This window comes from Phycodurus eques, chromosome 19 (genome assembly GCF_024500275.1).
Source record: "Phycodurus eques isolate BA_2022a chromosome 19, UOR_Pequ_1.1, whole genome shotgun sequence".
Taxonomy (NCBI): Eukaryota; Metazoa; Chordata; class Actinopteri; order Syngnathiformes; family Syngnathidae; genus Phycodurus; species Phycodurus eques.
In genome coordinates this window covers 8,928,536-8,949,841 of record NC_084543.1, presented here as the reverse complement: position 1 = coordinate 8,949,841, position 21,306 = coordinate 8,928,536, and the positions used below count along the sequence as shown (strand labels likewise).

General features: G+C 43.2%; 1 protein-coding gene across 1 annotated transcript; it reads left to right on the top strand.

The window, feature by feature from the left end:
• The first annotated feature begins 3,911 nt into the window (after window positions 1–3,911).
• On the top strand, window positions 3,912–10,268 carry sost (sclerostin). Its single transcript, XM_061706339.1, has 2 exons — window positions 3,912–4,193; window positions 8,884–10,268. Exons 1-2 carry the CDS (start codon window positions 3,977–3,979, stop codon window positions 9,297–9,299), a joined length of 633 nt encoding a protein of 210 aa, XP_061562323.1. The 5' UTR covers window positions 3,912–3,976; the 3' UTR covers window positions 9,300–10,268.
• Window positions 10,269–21,306: the final 11,038 nt, after the last annotated feature.

Sequence of the window (21,306 nt, the reverse complement as noted above, 5' to 3'; positions counted from 1 at the left end):
GTGGTGATTTACTGCCGCAAGGGTCGTAAAAGATCAGCGTGCTACGAGCATCCCATTTTGGGCTTATTGTGCCTCGGCTGCCCCGTAGCAGGCACTCAACTTCCACTGACCTGGTTCCATGTCAAAGAACCAAAAAACTGGGGCTACAGCCAGCAGATAAACAGTCGGGATAAGAACCTAACAGCTCTTGGTGTTTAAAACAAGGTCAATTAAAAGATAGGAAGATAAGTAATATTTGTGAAATTCAGACCTTTACTTTTCTAAGTGGCAGCATGTGCTAGATTGTCCTGTGAAAATGCAGATTTTAGTACATAATGCCTGGGAAAGGGCTGCCATATGTCAGCACTTTAACTTGAGATTTTGCCGTCACAACTGATAAGTGCATGTCCGAGTGAAGTGCAGTTTGCGAGAAGGACCAAGTCTGGCTGGTATGGGAACATGACTGCACATTCACATCCAGCGTGTTTCTCATATCTGAGGACCGCGCGTATGTTGGACCGCTCGTTGCTAGTGTTTATTGTGGTTCTGTGTGCCGATTGCTGCCACATGTCGGTGCAACAACAAGGCTAATACTGCGTAGATTGCAGCTTGATTGACACCCAGCTTATGTTTGCGCCACATACCAGCATAAGCCACTGGATGTGCGATATGCGACTCGAGCCAACACGGGCGCTGCTTGAAGCGCAGCGACTTGATGTGTTTTTACGAGGAGAAACTGGGGAACATTTTCCACTCTTGCAGAATGTTGATGTAAATCACTCACGCCAGTGGATCGACTTGAGGACCACGATGCATCAAGACAAAAATGATCTGAACACCTAACACACCAGGGCTGGAACAGATTAATGGCATTTGAAATCATTTCAGTGGGTAAAACTGATATACTAGTAGTTGGTCTTCCTTGACACCAATTAATACTTTCAGGGCTTTGCTGTCATCTTGTGGTATCTTAGAGCGTTATAGAAACAGCACATAAAACTTTAATAGGTGAATTCCCTGGAACAGTGATTCTCAGCTGGTGGGTTGGGACCTGAAAGTTGACCGCGGATTCATTACGGTTGGGTCGTGGACACTAGGTAGTAAAGAATTACTCAGGGTCCTAGGTTCACGTACCAACACACGATCTACAGTTTTTCATTTTAATGTAATTATGACTTGAAGACTGTGTCAACATAGGTTAGTATAGGATTCTGACATGTCCCAACTTGCGTACAAATTTGTCAGAGCGGAAGTCTGTTGTAAACTGAAGGCTTTCTGTACAGTCAAGTATTTAACATGCATCCCACGTCGGACGTGTCTTTTATTTGGCAAGTAACATGTTCACAGGCATATTAGAAAGGTTATTAGTGTAATAGTACACATATTTGTACATGGAGCATATTTGGTAAGGGACTTAAAGAAGAAGAGATTAATGCCAAGATACAAGTGAAATGCAGTTATGTTCATTCTCACTTTCATAATAAGGTGCCCTGAAAGGTACTTTGAACATGTTAGCATAGTGCACTTACTGTGTGTAAAAATATGAAATACATTTTCTATTTTTGAACTATGTTTTATTATTTTTTTCTTAAATTAGATAAAAGTGGGTCACGGCTTAACAACAATAGGAAAATGTGAATCCCTGGGTGTCGAGTTGAGAACCACTGCCCTAATAGAAACTCTGAATGGACACAAATATTGGGACACATTCAATCACTAAAGGAAGTTGAAAAGTGAATAAAATGTGGAGGTTTTTTTTTTTTTGTGTGCAGTTAGAGGAAACGCTTCTACTCTTCTGATGAGGCTCGCAAATCCGTCTGTGTCTGTGTGTCTATGTATTCTACTGCCACTTGTGGCCAAGGCACGCACACCAGATTGAGCAGCACAATGCCCGCTGAAATATCACAATGCACAAACTGCTGAACTCTTTACATTCGTTTACAGTATGCTATGAGTGTATGATTTAATTAAATGTAGCACTGTAGAGTGCTATTTTTAAGATGGGGGAAAAAAACATGTTACAAACGTTTTTGGGGTGCTGGAACAGCATAATGGCCTTTTTCATTAGGGAAAGATGAAATGTGTTGAGACGTGAACGTCGTCAAGCAATCAACTAAACTCATAAGTCAAGGCGTCACTGTTTTCATTTTAAGATTTGTTGCCCCATTTTCTTAATTTCTCAGTGAATGAGGAATAAATGATGGAAGTTCTCATTTCAATATACATACTTTTGGTGACATTTTTGTTTGGTGTACAGTAGGTTCAGAAAATGGATGGATGGATGGAATATCTGCCTTGGACATTGCCCTTTCCCCTTCTCCCTCTAGGAGGCAGTGTTATCACAGTTAACATACATGTATACGTCAAACGCTTTCATCCACAGGTCATTGACCTTGTTTTGCACTCAGATCGAAGGTGATAAAAAGCTGAACTATGACTAAAAGAGTCACTTGGACCAAAGAGAGGGCAGCAGTTATCGCGCTGAGCTCATAGGGAGCAAAATTGAACCAAAAAAAAAGACTGACGGGAGAGGGACGTCCGCGTCTCCGGGGGTGAATGCGAGGAGGCCGAAATGTCCTCCTGATGTTAACCCGAGTCCGATCTTAATTTGGAATGCTTCCCTTTCCTCCGAGGAGCCTCCATCTGTCAGCGCTCGTCAAAGTGCTGACATGTTGAGGATGCCGAGAGGCTCTCTGTCAACAAGGTCTAATTTGAAACAGATCCATGATCAGTGGCGGGCTGCGCGTTTAGTACCTGGGTTTTCAGTGGGGACTCAACCTTCCTCTTAATACCGCCACTATCATAGAAACCAATATTATACAAAAACCACGCGCATCATGTGGACCTGTTCGAAATCAAAATAGGATAACATGACAAAAATGTAAACAAAACACATGACACTCACCAGAAATGCTTATTATTAGTTTTGCTCTGACCAACCTATTAAGAGATCAAAAACGACTGATGTCTTCGAGGCCGGACAAGGACAAATTTAAAATCTCATTGGTTTAAAAAAAAAAAAAAAAAAAACAGCCACATTGCGAATATAGTTTAAACAGGGAGTTTGCAGTGTTAAAACTGCTAGCAAGATTTTAATGTAGCCTCACTAATCCCTGACCAAAGCCGCATCCCTCACCAAGGTACACAAGTGTAATTTTCAAATATGGCCATCCATAACGGCATGCACTGAGGAAAGTACATAGTGGGGCTAGTCGCAGAGATAATCCAGCTTCAACAAAGTAGCAGCGCTAGCGATGCTAAACTCGTATAAACGAGATGTACGCGAGCCGACGTTAGCCAAGGTTGCCACTGCTTCGAGTTTGCTAGCCTTATGCCCACTTGTTAGCAAACGAGGGATGAGCATTTATTTATTTTTTCTTCCCAGAGGTGGATATTCTGCCACAGTTTCAGCAAATCTGCTCGGGCATAGTGGTTACTTCCAAATAGAATTAGAGACACAATTTGGAGCCAGAGAGGGTTGATTATTTTTCATAGATCATTTTACCCATGTATTACTGCCAGGGCATATTCGGTTTGAACAAATATGACAAAAAGTTTTTTTTTCCTTTTTAAATTGTAAACCGGAATTCCCTTTAACGTGATAATCTGTGCTTCTGATGGTGTGTAGGCCATCAAACATTTACAATGGTCCAAGTACACACGTTGTTTCCTCTTCAGATGTCAAAGAAAAGAAAAAAAAAAGGAAAGAGAGACCAGAAGAAGAGCCGCTGTGCCCAGACTTTGATGGACTTTGATGCGATGACGCAACAGCGTGGACCACCAAAAGGAAAAACATTCAACATCGTGAAGTCGGAGGCTGAGCTTCAGGCCCTCCCTCTCTATCTACGTCACCGCCTAATTGGCAGCCTCCCGCCAGAGACTTTAAAAAGCGTGAGCGAGTGTCTTGGCCCTCCACAAGAAGCCCACCCACCCATCCGACAACCACCACCACCTCCCCCAATTGCCCCACTTCGCTGTCGTCCTCCTGCTCTGCAGCATGCACGCTGCTCCCCCGCTGCTCCTCAGCCTCCTGCTGCTCCGCGGATGCTGCTGCGCCTCCGCAGCCGCCGGCAAGGCTCGGAGGCAGGTGCCCAACGACGGCACGGAGCTCGTACCGGAATACACGCACAACAGCGACCGCAATAACAACACGATGAATAATAACAACAACAGGGCCAAAACAGGTGGAAGAGCAAGCAACTCAGTCTCCTACAGTAAGTGCTCTCTTTATCATGCTGTGCTTAAAATATGAAATGTGTGATGGAAACATGACAGACCCAATGTCCTGAAATCTAAATGTGTTAACCTGCAACAATCATTTCAGTGAAACTCTTAATTTATCTTAGAAATACAGATCATGAACAGACAACTGATTTGGATTGCCAGAATTAGCTTTTTTTACATCAAGTGCTCTGCAAAAAACAAAATCTAACCAAGATTAAATATCTCAAATCAAGGCATAATGTGCTTATTTGTCTGTCAGGATATTTCCTCTTGACAGGCAGTTCTCTTCAAACATTATTTTTCTCTAAATAAGCTTCAGGTATTGAGAATTGTTTTTTTTTACTGCTTATGAGTAAGTTTACCTTAAGATAACAAATACCATAATTCTATGCGTATGATCTATGAATACAACAGTATTAAGACATCAGTTATTTAAAAAAAAAAAAAAAAATAGCTGTTTACCTTTTTTAAAAAACATTTGTGCAATCGACATTTTCCTGTTCATTGGAAGACAATATTTGCTTAAATTAAGGTGTATATTCCTCATTTCAGCACCATTTTCTTGTTTTTGCTTTTGTGAGGGAGTAACATAGACACAATGTCTTAAAATATAGATAATTAAATAACCTTTAAGGATTCATTGAGTTAAGCTTTTATTTGTCTTTGTAGCTGATTTGGATTGTCATAATTTGCACAGTTTACATACAAGTGCCATTAACCGGGCACTTTTCAGTAAAATTGTATTACAAGCCTTCGTAAAATCCTTTATACTTAAGAGTAGAATGTAGCCATATCATATATATATATATATATTTTTTTTTTTAAAAATTACATTTTCTACTAATGCAGATTGGTGACGCTGTTTCCATTTAAAGTTGGCATAATGGTTCCTTGTTCTTGAAAAGGCAACTTTTATGTTAGCTCTCAGCGGGACGCCAAAATCTTGAGCAGTTTAGCAAAGAAAGCTGTATCTTCATTATCTCACTTCAATTCCTCTCTCTTTTGGTTTTTAATTGTCTTGCTTTAGATGACTTCGGAATCAGGTTTACACCCACACACACACACACACACATTCCTGCGGTTTCTTTCCTGACACGGGTGCAAGTGGAGCTTGGACAGAGACATCGGAACCCCCTCATTTGTTCATCAGTTTATTGCCTGTCTCGCTTGACACGATTAGTCAAGCTCCGCTTAGGGACGCAAGCCTCTGATTGCAGCAACATGTCGGCCCTAATAGAAAACACCAGCCTTCTTCTGGCTACAAATATCCATGACGGGGCTTTGGAAATTGCTTTTTTAACGCAACGCTGCCTTTGAGAATCATTCCCACCTGTGGCCCGAGAAGAGAAATGAATGCTTGTACCAAACGCAAAGAGGTACGAGCTGCGAGTGTCGGATTTGAGGTCTTCCTTCGCCTGTGCGCTTTCCAAATACTTCGTTACTGTATTGAAGTAGATTTTTCTGCCATCTACTTATTTGTTTTTCTGATAACTTTTTTTACTCCATACATTTAAAAATATATCTTGTACTTTCTACTCCTTACTTTGTCAAAATAGGCTTGTCGCTTTTAACAACCTGCGCAGGTGACGACATGACCAAAAAAAAAAAAAAAAAAGACATAATTAGAGCAGCAAAGTCAGGCGTGATTGAGATCTTTATCGGTTGATTGAGGTCTCACGGACCTATAAGGTGGAAAAAACAGGGACTGCAGTAACATCCATCGCCTTATTTAAGAGAATTGTTTGCTTGCCAGCTACAAGAATTACTACAACGAATGCGTTGTCTTGTACCAGCCGAAAAAGGAATTTGTCTGTTCTGCAAAAACACTTTTTTTGTTGTCATCAGCAGCTAATTTAGCATTTTTCGGGTTGCGAGTTGACAATGTTAGCAAAGCTACGGGAACCCGTATTGATTCAAGCAATAACGATACAGGATGGAAAGCGAAAATTGCGATCGTCTATAAACCACAAACCTGTGTCATCTTTAAAATGGCAGAACCGTGACATGTCCTTTCCTCCAATCTAGCTACTGCCAGATGAGCTCACAGTGTTGCCAAACTTAATGCAATTATTTTGTTAATTTACAAAAAAAAAAAAAAAAATGCAAGCCTAGATTAAAGATGAATTAATACAACAAGCCTCCAACTGCGTGTCGTGAGTAATTTTTCCAGTGACGTCATCTGACCAGAGTGAGTAAAACTGTGGCTACCGCTAATGCTAGCTCAACTGCGTGAGAGGAACAGCAAAGATCGCTAATACGATTTATAAGCCTGAAATTGTGGAGCCTCCGAGCTCATTTAGGTCAGAAGTATGGTAGCAATTCGGGTAACCGTTTGGGAACAGAGATGGAAATGCTTTCTGTCGCCAGTGAGGTGCCAGCGGGGGCTGTTCGGGCCAAGACTACCCCGCACCAGTTGTCCCCGATTCGCCAATAATTCTTGGCTACAAGCCGAGCCGACCTCGGAGTGATCGTGCGAGCCGCCGTCGTGTATTGCGGCCACAGAAAAACATCGGGATTGGGTTTTCTCTGGGAGAATAAAACGGAAGTCGCTTCTCATGAATCCTTTTGTTGGTCCCTTTTTTGTGAAGCGGGCCCACAGGAAAGCAGATCCGCCGCCCGTTGTTTGTTTGGGTCTTTCAACACGCTGCCAGTAGAAAGAAAGAAAACAAAAACAAAAAGCCAACACAATAGCTCTTGCATGTGTCCGCTAAAAAGATGCAGCCGAAATTTAAGATGGCTGTTTTCTCAGGTCTGTTTGGTGCCTTAAAGAGGCGGCCGTTTCGTCTTCCGTCAGCACTTTGCCGAGTTCCCAGCGTGACCGTGTGTGCCAGGCCTCCCCTGTAGCTCAGAGCTCCATTAGGTTTGATGGAGCGCTTTACTGGCTCCTCCGCATCAGCTGATGACTGCCAGCTGGACGTCTGCGCACGGAGGCTTGAACCGTTGGGGAACACGGATGGAATTAAATTAACAAATGCTCATCTCCACGGCTTCCACTGTCGCTAAATATGGTTGCTTTTTGATTGTAAAAAAAGCAAAGTGTGCTGTAACTGGATGACGTAATTGCAATTAAGGACAGGCATTTGAAACATTAACCAACAGTTATGCATTAATCCATTTCAAATGGGGAAAAACTCCGGTCCTTCCATCCGGTTTTGATCCAGCGGGTCATGGGTAACTGGAGCCTATCCCAGCTGACAGCAGGCGGGGTACCCCATGGAGTGGTCGTCAGTCCCTTGCGGGGTCCGAAAATACCAAAGAACGCTCATTTTTGCTCAGTTCAATAAAAAACCTAAACAGTCATTTAGTGCCGTGATTCCCAAGTGCTACAAGAACTCATCCGGTGTTCTGGGGAAAATGATCCAGTTTCACTTAATTGTTCCCAAAATTATTTTCTTCTACAAATAATGTGTCTTTGTTCATCTATCTATGCCAGCGACATTTAGTGACTTGCAGAACAATTAAATGCTCTTTCAGGAGGTGGAGAACGGTACAATTTACCTGTGTAATATGTGTACCTGTCATTATTTCTGTATGTATACTTTTTGTGACATTTTTGTATGGTGGTGTACCGTGAGATTTTCCTCATACAAAATATGTGCCATGATTTACACACTGATGTTAATCAGTAGCAAGCAACCAAGGGGCAAGGAAAGGCTGAGGCTCTGAGCTTATCCTTTCGACTTAAAATATGCAAGCCAACTGTAACAAATTAGAGTCCAGGCTACGGGTTCTTGTCGACAACTATGAGCAAAACTGCTTACAAGCGACCAAACGCAACATAAAAAAATTCTTAAATTTGCCGTTTTGGGTGGGGAACCTCATTCCATCCCCCTGCTGCCCCAGTCTTTGTTTTAAACATAAACTGTACTCCATTGTTTTTATCGAATTACTTCATTTAGTTTACTTCTAATTTCTTTAGCTGTCCATTTTGGCAGCACAATCCATCCCTAAAATCCCTATAAGTCTAAAATGCTTCAAGATGTAGCCTCGACATGCGTTCAATCTATCCAATTCCCTCTGATCGACATGATCATAAATTGAGAGTGGTGGTAAAAGTACTCACACTCTATAGTCAAGCAGATGTATAATAAAAAAAATAAAAATAAAACCTGTTAAAAGCAGAAGTGCTGATTCAACGCCTGTTTAACTGGTCATGGCCGAACACTGTAAATTATATACAAAACTTGTTTTGATAAAGAAATACATGATCTAAGCACAAAACGTTTTTTTTTTTTTGCTTTTTTATTTTATTTACTTGCGTAGCGCTTACTGAGAAGAAAAAAAGCTAGCTAGCACTGGCTCAGGCTTGTTTGACATCAAAACGTATTCTCGTTGCTTTGCTGACGTTATGAACTGAACTAACAGCTAAACGTTTCTAAAACTGTAGGCATGTATTTCACTAAAACAAATGGAGTATCACCTGACCCCGACATACTTGTTAATGGAGAAAAAAAGCAAATTGTCAGCCAATACAAATATCTTGGGTTAATAATAGATTCACAGCTTTCCTTTAAAGCCCATATTGACAAATTGTGTAAAAATATCAAATTAAACCTCGCAAATTTCCGTGCAATTCGAAATGAAATGTCAACTGAAGCTGCAAAAATGTACTTGCGTTCAATGATTCTTATTCACTTTAACTATTGCATAACCAGTTGGTATCCCGCTTTTGCCTCCCAGGCGCCTCGGAGCTGAGCTGCAGGGAGCTGCGTTCCACCCGCTACATCACAGACGGATCCTGTCGCAGCGCCAAGCTGGTGAAGGAGCTGGTGTGCTCGGGCCAGTGCCTTCCCTCGCACCTCATGCCCAACTCCATCGGCCGCGGGAAGTGGTGGAGGAGTGGCGGCGGGGCTTCGGACTACCGCTGCATTCCGGCGCACTCGCGGACCCGCCGGGTGCAGCTGCGCTGTCCCGACGGCAACACTCGGACTTACAAGACCCGCTTGGTCACCTCCTGCAAGTGCAAGCGCTTCCGGCCACATCACAACCAATCCGAAGCCAAGGAGATCCCGCGGTTGCCCCGTAACAAGAAGCACGGGCGCTCGTCCCAGGACCGGACCAAGAACAACACGCCGCTGACAGACAACGCGTACTAAATCTTTCTGCTAGTCTCCCGACAACACACAACCAACCCGAACGATCTCTCTGTTGGAGAGGACATGCGAGAGACATTTCACTCCAGAGCGACTTCATAAGCAGGAATGATTTGAAGTGTTTTTCAGCCAATCTCGGTTTTCTTTTCTGCATGACAAACCTTAAATGTCGGGGCTCGCCACGAGAAGACGTCGCAGCGGGCGCTTGTCCTGATATAAAGGCATCTCAAGCGTAGCAAACATCCTCCCCGCCGGGCCCTCAAAGCCATCTGTACAAACATACAACGCTTGCTCCTCCTGCTACATTTAAGGCCGACAAGATGCACCAAAGGGGCTGTAATCCATCTGCTTCTGACTAGACGGGACACTGGCAGATCAGGGGGGTGGGAATGGGGCTCCGATGAAGGGATGCTGACCGCTTCGGAAAGAGGCCTGCCACCTCTTCCGCATTACTTGGAATTATGACTTCTCTGAGCCCACAAACAGACCCAAAAGAAGAGTGATCCTCCTCCTGCCATTCTGTAAATACAACTGCACCATGAAGACGCCTTTTTCACCTTTTTGTTGTGACCGGGACACACACACACACACACACACACACCAGACATCCTCCCCTTTAGCAGCGCCCCTGTCATTGTCCACCGATTTGAAAGCATCCTGACAATGTTTGCAGATTTTTGGGACTGTTAAAAATGCGCACCTGGAAAGCATTTGCCATTGATTGTACATATCATACTTGAGTGGTGCCCTCGCCAGACTGGAGGGGGAGGGGATGGGGGGGAAATCAGGTGTGAGCGAGTGCCGGTGGGCGGCAAAAGGGGCCGATTTCCACAAACACAAGAGTGAACTGAATATTTATTATTTCCACATTTAAATTATTTATGCAACCTTTTTTGTAGTAAATAATAATCGCCATTATTGTCATGTAGTATGATAGCGCAATGAAATACGAATAAAGTCAATGCAGATATATTTGAAAAGCGGCCTGCTTGTTTTGTTTTGTTTTCCCCCCGAATGTCACATGACGAATGTGTGTCAGTGACTGATGTTGGACCTTGAGGCAAATATAGGGAGGTCCTTGGTTCATGACGGTCCCGACATCCGGGGTATCGAGGTTACTACTTTCAGCCATTTTCAGTTAGTTGAACGGGATGAACAGTCAACACAAAAATACAAAATGAGGACCCTCGCAAGGAGCTCGCTGCAGGGCCAACCCAACTCTTGTGATGTTTTTCTCTGGGCTGCAATGAATTAGTGGCATTTCAGTTTCATTTCAATGGGGAAAATACAAAATAAATTGAGTTAGAAGCTTGGTCATGGAACAGATTAAACTTGTGAGTCTAACTGCATAAATGTAATTATGGAATAAAAAACAAATATTGTTTAAAAAAAAAAAAAAGAGTAGAGCCATCACTGTCCCTCGTGAGGCAGCAAATGTCGACACTCAATTTTTTTAATTTAATCTCGAATTTATGTCCGACAGGTGTTTTCATTCCTCTAGTTACTGTTATGTCTTTATAACTACATTAGGAACGTGATAGAATACAGAGCAACTTGAATTTGCTCAGTCGGAACTTTCCATAGTATGTTGCTAACGCATAAGAAACTGCATCATAAACTAGGAACCTACTGTAAAGGCCGTCCAGCCCCCTGAAAACGAGATGTATGCAATTTTTAATCAGTGTTTCAATATCTCCAAGTAAACAACGAGCCAGCACAAAACCAAACTCTACTGTTGAAAGGGCGAGTTTGTCTCCTGGCGTTCTTTGGGAGCAGAGTCCATATCACATTTCACGACATCATCCCGAGCGGGTGGTCATTATGTCATTCCCAAGCCCTGTTTTCCCAGAGAGAACAAACATGCCCATGCCGTTGCTTGCTCGGCCAGAATGGAGAGAGCCCCCCCCCCCCCCCCCCCCCCCCAAGAAATTTAAGACTACAGAGTGGTGACGCTGACAAAGCATCTGTCCCGCGTTAACGTACACGCAACTCTGCAAACTCCCAGTGACCCTTCCCCGACCGCGGCGCAGGAGACGTCAAGCGCAATCTACTCCCAACCGACGCATCACGTCCACCGCGCTCGCTGTAAATGTCATCAGAGGCGCTCGGAGCTCCAGGTGCACGCGTCCCACAGGCTCGCCGCCCATCAGAAAACCAGCTCCTCATATCGCTGCAAAAGCTCTCGGCCTTGACATAATATTTATAGAACTGACACACTGACCACAATAAATGCTCGCGGGCCTCCTTTGTCCCAACGTGGGAACGCAAGTGAGAGGAGTGGGAGGAGGCAAGTTATGCCGCAAAGAGCCTCGTTCCCAAAGCTTGTTGGTCAGACTCCGGGGGCACATTGGACCACCACAGACATGTTTGGTCAGATACTACACACAAAACATTTGGGATATTCGCCTTCCAGGTAATTGTTTTTAGTCTTTTTTGCACAATTTGCCCTTCTCAAGGAGCCGAACAGCTAAATTCATATTTCACCAGACGTCCGCTTCTCTGCCTTTCTGTGACTCTTCCAGTCTCTCGGTATCTCTGTTACAACCTGCTAATGACTTTCTGAGCTTAGTGGCCACTGAGAACATCCTGTTTGATGGCGAGATACTGTTGATCAATTGTTACGTGTCGTCTTGTGATGTCAAAATGTGAACAGCACGACGAAGAGGGCTCTTTAGATCGCAATTCTAATTGAGCCAAGAAATGTATGGGTCCATTCATGGTTCCAACACTTTAGAGAACAGCAAGTTGTGTACTACTGAAACTGAACAGTTGGACGTGTGCATTTTGAATTATTCCTGAAATTTCACTTGGAAGCCAAATATCTCAAAAGTTTTTCTAAGGAGTATAAATCCTTTAAAATCTGTCTCATCGTTGTAAGAATATTTCCTAAAAGTCTGATGATCACAAGAGAATTCTGATCTACTGTATCGGAGCTTGGCGCTTGTGTCTGAAAGAAAACACTTTTGGTCCAGAGACACCTTCAAGTTTGAAGAAGATTGGTTGGTTGAGATTTGAGCTTTTTTTGTATGAGCCACTTGTTTGTTTAGTTTTTGTCGGATGTGCTTTCTGACACATTCCTGCCATTCATCTGGCTTCCGGTGGCAGCGTTTTGGCACACTGGCCACTAATTGAACACGGGCTGCGACATGACAGGTGGCAGCATGTACCGATACGCAAACATACTTCTTGTTTTTACAATAACTCTTTGAAGTGGAATGAGGCTTTGTAGCACCGATGAGACCTGTGAGGATTGTCTTTAATAGCGTCTCATCTGCATGTCCTGATATTGTCCAAATGCATGCGTTGCCAGAGGTATTTATCTCATGAAAGCGAGTACGTCACAAATTCAATGACGCCCACATGAAACGGGATCGATCATAAAATATTATCCGAAAGAAATTCTCCAGTCTGCCAAAAGTTAACCTAATAAAAGTTGATAATGTGTCGAGTTTCTGCATCGGCAGCTTGTGCAACCGAGATGTGTCCAGGAGGCTTTGCTGAGATGAAAAACATTTTACTGGAACAGCAAACATTCTGGCCTTCGGCGGCGATCACACCACGTCAAGATGATTCCGCCGCTGTGCGGCCCACCCTCAGTAGTTTTCAATCAAGCGTTTCCCAAGACTGCAAACGACTGCTGTAATGAAAGATGTGTGTACGGTCCAGGATGTTGTTGGACACGTCGGTCATCAAACCAAGCTGTCGGCTTTCGAGAGGCAACGAGTCACATTTCTTCTTGAATCCATGTAAGTTTAACAGGCTTTATCAGGATCTTGATTTTTGTCAGCTGCGATCCTGTTGAAGCCCTTTGAGACCTCACTTCACGGCTGCAAATAAACTTAAAGTGACCAGAGATTTATTTCTAAATACATTATCCATGATTGAAGATAATTGCTGGAAACATGCAAAGACTGAGAACTACACTATGTAGTACTGAATTGTGGAGGTACAGCATTAAACTGTCCACAGTTTTCCAGATTATTATTATTTTTTTGGGTGTAATTTTAATTAAAAAAACCCATTTTTTTTAGCATGGCTTAAACGGCACCCGGTGACGCACTTGGGTGTCCGACATGAGTCGCCGCTCTCCCACTGTATAAGAACTTTAGCGCCTTTGTTTGCACCAGCGGTTGTCTCACGCAATTGCGAGCTACTTAGTTATTATTACTAGGCCCATTTCTACCACTACAATGTTGGTAGCTAGCTCGCTATGCCGAAAGTCTTCCCTGGGTGCGGCAATCTACTGAACACCTTGGTGTCGTTATTTAAACACCCAAACAAGAGAGTGACACCGCAGAGGAATCCGCCGGCCGAGAGAAACACTGGAAGCCTGTTAGCTTGCAAGCTAGCTAGTGGCTAGCATGGAACGCCCGGCGAACACCCGGTGGGATTTAGTCCAGGCACCGGAGGCTCAAATATGTAGGGATGTTTAGGCATGAGAAAGTTGCGCGACAAAGTAGCATACATTTTTCAGCGGGGCGTGGTTTTACGCATTCATCGGACAAGCGCACAGCATCTGAGAGCGAAGTCAGCGGATTTTCAAAGCATCATTTTACATACTCGGTGACTTTTTTAGTTTTTCAAATTTGACAGGGTTGTGAACAACAGTCTTCTGTGGTGTCAAATTTACAAGACAAAATGTTTATTTTCACTTCACGCGAACTTTAAGTACAGTAACTAAGAAAATGTTCAGTGCTGGCCATAACTCTTGAACAAGACAATCTTTATGGGTCAAACGGCTTCCGCTGAGGCGGGTAAACCTCAGTCACTCAGCCGAGTCCAAGTTAACCAAACGCTGCGAGGACAACGGGAGGTGAGGAAGCGGCTGTCAACGGGAGAGTTCTTAGTGTGAAGTTCCGCGGGAATTTCTTCGGGATTACTCATCGTCGCCTGATGGATCCTGTTGAAAATGTGCCGTTTTGAAGTGAAATATGTTGGCCGCGGGATTAGAGAAGCGCAGTTTGTTTTACTAGTCGACGTGTTTGACCTCGAAAGCAGCTTGAAGCTTCGGCGTGACGCGTTTGCTCGCGGGATGCCTGGATAAGCTTCACGAATTGCGACACAAGTTTACACAACGTCACTCGGCGGTTAGTCTACAGAGCGGATATTGACTCAGATGAGATCAATCCAACCGCAAGCACGAAGTCCCTACAGACAAACCCGCTTCTTGAGATACTAGCGGAGCATTATTGAATAGATGTGTTCGACTCGCAAAACACTATAAAGGAGTCAGTGTTGCTCACTATACAAGTAACCCCCGCTATTCGCACCTGGGAACAATCTCCAATGCAAATAGTGAACATTTACAACTGATGGATGCCCCTCGCAGGCCTGTTCTAAAAATAGCCCACCAGTGATGGGACATTTGCATTCCTAGGAATGCTGTAGAGTGATCATTTAAAAATGTAAAACCTATCAGAGATTTGTATAAATAATGTTATATATTGACATTAGTCTGTTTCTTACCTTGTTAACTCATTGTTGATCATTATTGTGTGAAATTATTCAAGTTTATTTATACAGCACTTAATCACATAAGATTCGTATTGGGGCTCACAGGCCCACGGTTCACCAAAAAAAAAAAAAGATCCCTTTCGTAAGTCTCAGCATTCATTCTCCTTTTACGACTCCTCTCTAAAATCTCTTGACGGTGCATACACTTATTACAAAAGAAAGACATCTGTGGTATTTTTTTGAAATGTTAAAAAGTTATGCATCTGTTTGGTCGTCCACTCCCTTTAACCAATACTGTCTGTTTTCGTAAATTTCTTGTGCCATGCACAAATAAACGGAGGTGACCGTGGCTGTCCTCCATACTGAATCCTGTTATGCTTCGTATTTATGCCCGATTTTGTTTCAGTAGACTGAAATACACTTTTCTTGAGGAATAGCCTTTTTCTTCGGCTTTAATGAACGCAGTTGAACGTGTATATGTCTGGCATTGAGTTGAACATGTGCATTGACAAGTTTATAGGCGCTCAAATTAAGTTCACCTGTAAAGGTTATACTGCATTTTTATTTCCATCCTTAAATTGGACTGGAAAGCCCAGTTGCTTCATCATCATCCCATTAGTTGCTTTTATACTGCTAATATATTTTGTTCATTTGTAAAGAGACTTTGTGGGCACCTTAGTTTCTTGAAATCTTGCACCCAGGGCGACTGCCGAACTCGCTCCCCCGTCTCACGCAACACGGCCGTAATCAAGTGTAATTAGGGGATTGTTGGCATTAAGGCGCTGCGCCCATCTGAGGACCCAGCCTCGGCGATGCCTTTTGAGGCACCTCCGAAAAGCCGTGTCAACTCGTGTTAAAACGTCTTGACGGTCGGGCCTTCCCCAAGGAAAATTCCTTGTTGTGTTCCCACCCTTTTGCCTTGCGTCACAAGGCTAATTTGCTACATGTTAGCATTTAATAGAGACGAAAGGGCTCCATTCAAATGTTAGGATTCGGGATTGAGCAATGCTTTCAGTTTGAGTCAATCATGGAAGATTTAAAGGGAAGCAGCACGTTTGGGTGGCGGTCTGGCTTGTTTTGACAGGCGCTTGTCAGTCGCCTGCCCAAAACCGTTTTGAACGGTGAGGAAATGATGAGTCAAACAGTTTGTCTCCACGTCATCAGTGTTAACCACAATGACGCCGGAGCCAGACAGGCTGCGACCGGCGAACCATCCCTGCCGTCACCCTGCTTCCCCTAATGCTCTCGGACGGACGTTTCTGGCACGTGAAAACACTTCGGAAAGTGACGGCTTACCTCAGCTTGCTTGTGTTTGGGTTTGATTATTAATAGAGGTGGCAAAAGTATTTACACGCTGTACTTAAGCGAAAGATACTTGTGTAAAAACGACGGGTAGAAGTACTGATTAAGTACAAGTAAAACAAGTACAAGTACTCCCTGCTTAAGTGCAAAATTAAAAATACATTTCTACTGTCAATTATATACAATAATTTTATTCACCTTTTATTAACTCGCATAGTGCTCCTACTGAGGAAAAAAAAATCAGCGGGCACAGCTTTGCTGCAGACTGACTTTTGATGGGATAATCAGGACGAAACTGACAACAGGTAAAGCATGAACAAGCAAGACAACAACAACAACAAAATGCACAATTAGCTAAGATAACGACTGAAAACAATACACGTTTCCTGTATGTGTTGATTCAGATTAGACCGAATTTTGTAACAACAGAAGCTGGTGCTTTTTAGGCTCGCACAAGACACGAAGCATTTTCCGTCATTCTTGGAGCTGACAACATCCCCAAAAATTTCAATTCATTTTGATGGGGAGATTTGATGATTTGATACACAAATAAACTGAGTTACGAGCTTGGTCAGGGAACGAATTCAACACATAAGTCGAAGGTACCACTGCCGGCGAATAAGCAGAATCTAAGCGCAAGAGGTTCTGCGCTGCAGACGTCACGTTGGCTTGGCGGCGATGTCGAAGGAGAAGGTCAGCAGCGCCGTAGAGCGCCTCCCGAAACAACAAACCCCGCAGGCGTCGTGGCCGCCCGCGCAGACAGGCCGGTGCCTTTGTGCTAGTTTGTATGTTTGTCGCAGCGTTTTCCTCTTTCCCACTTGATAATATTTCTCTTTCCCATAAGTGCACTGGCTCTTTGGCCCACATGGAAACTGTTTTAGTTTCGCTTGATCCTAACCCGCCTTCGGACGAGGATTCGGTGCAATCAGCTCCAAAGATTGCCTCCCATCCTTCTGGCTGAGCCTACGTGACCCGGGAGATATCTCCTACATCTCCACAGATTAAGAGATCAAGATCACTCCTCCCCCCCCCCCCCCACAAACCTTAAACGCCCTGTCCTGGTGTTGACCCGGCCCGCAAAGACATGCCGCAATATTTCCAGTTGTCATTAAGCTGTTAAACTGTCATTCTACCAATCCAGGAGAAAAGTGCTTGGAGGAGTCAAACCACGTTCTTGCAAACATTGGTAGTTTTCCGCCTTTTGGCACTAGCGTTAAACAGTACTGTTGTCCCACTATTTACACGATGGCAGACGCAATGGAGGGTGCTCGGCTCGGGGTGAAGTGCAGCCTCCTCGCAGAAATGGCGGACGCGGCTCTTTTTACAACCCCATCCGTCATCTTTTAGCTGCCACTTGGCTAGCACTACAGGCACTTTAAGAAATAGGAGCAATTAAACATAAAAAGCGGATTGCGGCGGTGTCACCAGTTAATCAGCCACGCTATTATATATATATATATATATATATATATATTTTTTTTGTCACTCCATACTGGAAAATGAGTTGTCTGATTGAGTCTGGACGGCGATCAAACGCTCAGCAAAAAGGATTAGATCAAAAGAAAAGCCACATGCGGCGCCGGTGCTGAAATGTTTAATTCCAGTCATAGGTTCTGTTCGGCGCTTTTTGTGATGTCAACAGAAGCTTTTTCAGAGTGCAGAAGCAGTTCACTTTGACTCGTGTACATGAGTTTGCATTGCGATGGAGCAACTGGCTGTAAATTGCGCTTCCTGTTGACTTGTATGAGCTGACTCCATGTCTGTAAGGCGTCAGCTCACAACTTCAGGCGCCAATGAGCCACCTAGAACAACACCTGGACACAAATATGTCCGCGCCTCACGCGCTAAGCCTGTTCTTTTGTTTTGTTTTGTTTTTCCTCGCGTTCAATTCAAAGCCTGTCGTGTGTCTGCTTTGGATCATCTGATAAACAAGCGTCAATTCCCCGGAATGCCTCCCCTCCCGTTACATTTGGCCGGCGAGGCAGCAGGAATGTTGATTCTTGCAGGTGTGATATTATTTATGAAGACGTAAAGAAGAAATACGCTCGTGAAATTGTAACAGTGAAACAAGCGTCTGTTGTTTTTCCATTAATATCTGGCCAAATTTCTCAAGCTCTTGTTCAACAAAATACTAGTGAGCAGTTCAAGTAAGACAGACGTTTGGAAATCCCAACTGAAAAACAAAATACAATATAAAAACATATTTTTGAGATGTGTAGAGGAAAGCACCTCAAATTTGGGGTTTACAAATGTATTTTTATCAGAACATTATTATTATTATTATCATTATTTAATTGGACTGTGATATTAAAAAACATTTTTCCTCTTCAGTCTTCTTATTGATACAAATACTATTATTACTGCTAGTGATACTACTACTACTAATAATAATATTAGCACGCTAACACAATTTAGAGATCCATGCTTTTCATTGGACAGTGGCAAATTTCTCAAATGTGTGAATTTTTTGGCACATTTAGTTCAGAAAAAACAATGACTTGTTTCTTCTTCTAAATAGTAATATCTTTATTATTGCAGACTTATGGAGACCCAGACATGACATGAGGGGTGGAAAAACTATTTTGTGCTCACGAAATAGTTACAGGGTGTGCACGAAGTCCATACTGGACAGGAGGGGAAGAAAATCGAGCGCACCCTCCTTGGAAGTTGAAAGTCGAGGCAGAGTTGCAGTTCCGACAAACACACAAATAGTAGCCGAGTACTCGCTGTAACAAAGTCGCAAACATAGACCCAATCGAATAACTGCCTAAATGTAGAATAATAAGATATTGACTAGAACATGATAAGAAAATAAACTTCGCATGTGTCCGTTTGTAACAAGTCCGTAAAAGTGCGCTCGATTTGGTTGCCCTCCAGTCCAGTACGGAGCCACGGCTTCTTCGTGCGCACGCAGTAACTACTTCACGCGCACACTGTAACTATTTTGTGTGCACGAATTAGTAGCTCGTGCGCACGAATTAGTATTTTTTGTTTTTTTTTGTTTTACACTCACGTTGGATATACATACTTTTCATTGGAAAGTGTATTTTTTTTTTTTAATGTTTGACTTCTTTATACATTTTCATCAGACAAATTAAAATGACCTTTATTATCTAACACATTTTTGGAGGGAGAGTACATGCCTTTCATTCGATTTCTCCCTTTTATTAAAATACCATCAGATAAACTAGAAACAGCTCTTTGTGACAACAAGAACACAACACATGCTTACATGCTTTTCATTGTACAGTGTGGATATATTAAACAAATGGTGACATCATCGCTGCACCTGCTTGGCGGCGGTAAATATTTTTTCCCGAGAAACGGGAATATTTGCATTTGATGAATGCCTTCTTTCCTGGCCTTCCAGGCCAGTTTTCCTGATTTGCACGCACGCCGATGATGAAAAAGGAGCGACGCACGCTGATGACCAAAGCAGACCGGCTCAGGATCCTTGGGCTCAAGTCCACCTTTGGGATGTCACTGCATCGACCTTCAGCCTGAACTCTTGCAAGTTCAGCAATGGCATTCAAAAGCAGCGCATGTGGACACGTGTGCACCCCCCCCATAAATAATTCCTGTGTAGACTGCGGCCTGTTTCACCCATCAGCGGAGGGCCCGGAAGCCTCCGTGCTCCCGAAACGTCCTCGTGGACACGTCAACGGGTTTTTCAATGAAAGCTTTCAGTGCGCATCCCGGGAACATAATCCTGCTGATTTAGGACAAAAACTGCTTCAGACTGGGTTCACTTCTTCTTTGGATTGAACAGTCAGTGAGAGACTTTTGCACCCCTGAAGTCAAACACAAGCTCCTCCGGGATGTTCTGATTTGTTCTTTTTCTTTTTGTTGGTTTCCAGGGTCATTGTCATAAAAGTTTTATGGACTGCACAGGCAATGTTTCGAGGAACCTTTTAACGTCCTTAACTGTGTAATTGACTTTGTACATTGTCCTTCCGCTGGTAACAGTCCTTGTTGGCTGGGCTTGTAGGCCTTTCCTTCTTTTGGAAAGAAAAAACAAAAGCGGATGACGATGACCAAGTTTTGTTGGCGATGTTGTCCCACGAATGTTTTTTGTTTTTTTGTACGAGGTCAGGGATGCTTGACTTTGGATGAAGGATGGATTGATAAATCAATGAATGATGGTTGCATGAATGCATGGAGGATGCATTATAGATGATGGACAATTTTGATGATGGATTAGGATAGTTAGATACAGTAGATATATTGATTTGGATAGATAAATGGCTGATTGATGGATGGATGAATATTTGGATGAGTCATCCAGTTCTTCATTGTCATTTTTGTTCCATATTTTCTCCACTTGATGATGACTGTCTTCATCACATTCTGTGATATCTTTAATGCTTTGCAAAAAAAAAAGAAAATTCTACCTTTCGACATTGAGATCTCGCCGATGCTGTGGAAGCTCGCTGCGGATCATGGCTTGTGTTGGAACTTGTGACTGCAAAGTTGTCAGGAAACGTCAACTAGAAGAATCTGAACTTCATTTGGGGTTAATCAGAGGCACTTTAAATGGCGGCAGGTGTGTGCTGACTCCCATTTAACATCAGTTTGAATGTGTTTGCTGAATTCTGAAGACAGCTCGGGGCTCAGCTATGCAAGCAAGTTATCTCTTTTTTTATTATTATTATTTCTTTGTAAGTCATGGTAATGGTGGAAATGTATTTGAAATGTTTGTTTTGGTTTGTTTTTTAACAGATTACATAATTACGTTTGAACAGGGGTGTGTTGACTTGTCACGTCCACAAAATTCCAGGTTGCCGCTCGCTGTCCGGACCACCTCATTGTCAAAGCCCCCATCTCCATGTCGTCACGAAGTGAGATTGTCCGTGTTCTTCCCAAGAGGCTTTAGATGTCACGTGTCAACAACTAGCCACAAGAGCAACATGTTTTCTGAAGTGAAGGATGAAAGAGAACGAGGTCGCGGCTGTTTCTTCCGTCGAGCCAGAGACATAATTTGATGCTGACCATCGTCGTCGTCTTTTTTTCTTCTTCTTCTTTCATGATCCAGTGTTTGATGTGTTCTGGGATTGTCTTCCCTGCAACCGTCCACAGCTGGGGTCAATTTACGGAGGAGCAGCAGGGTGTCCGTCAGAGGTGAGCAACCACAGACAAACAGCAGGACATATGGTTTGAAGGTGTGTAAAATAAAATCTCACATATTTGTTCAGATTTCCAATTCCGATTTTGCGAAAATCAAATGACATCATTCAAAACAAGTGGTTTGCTTTTG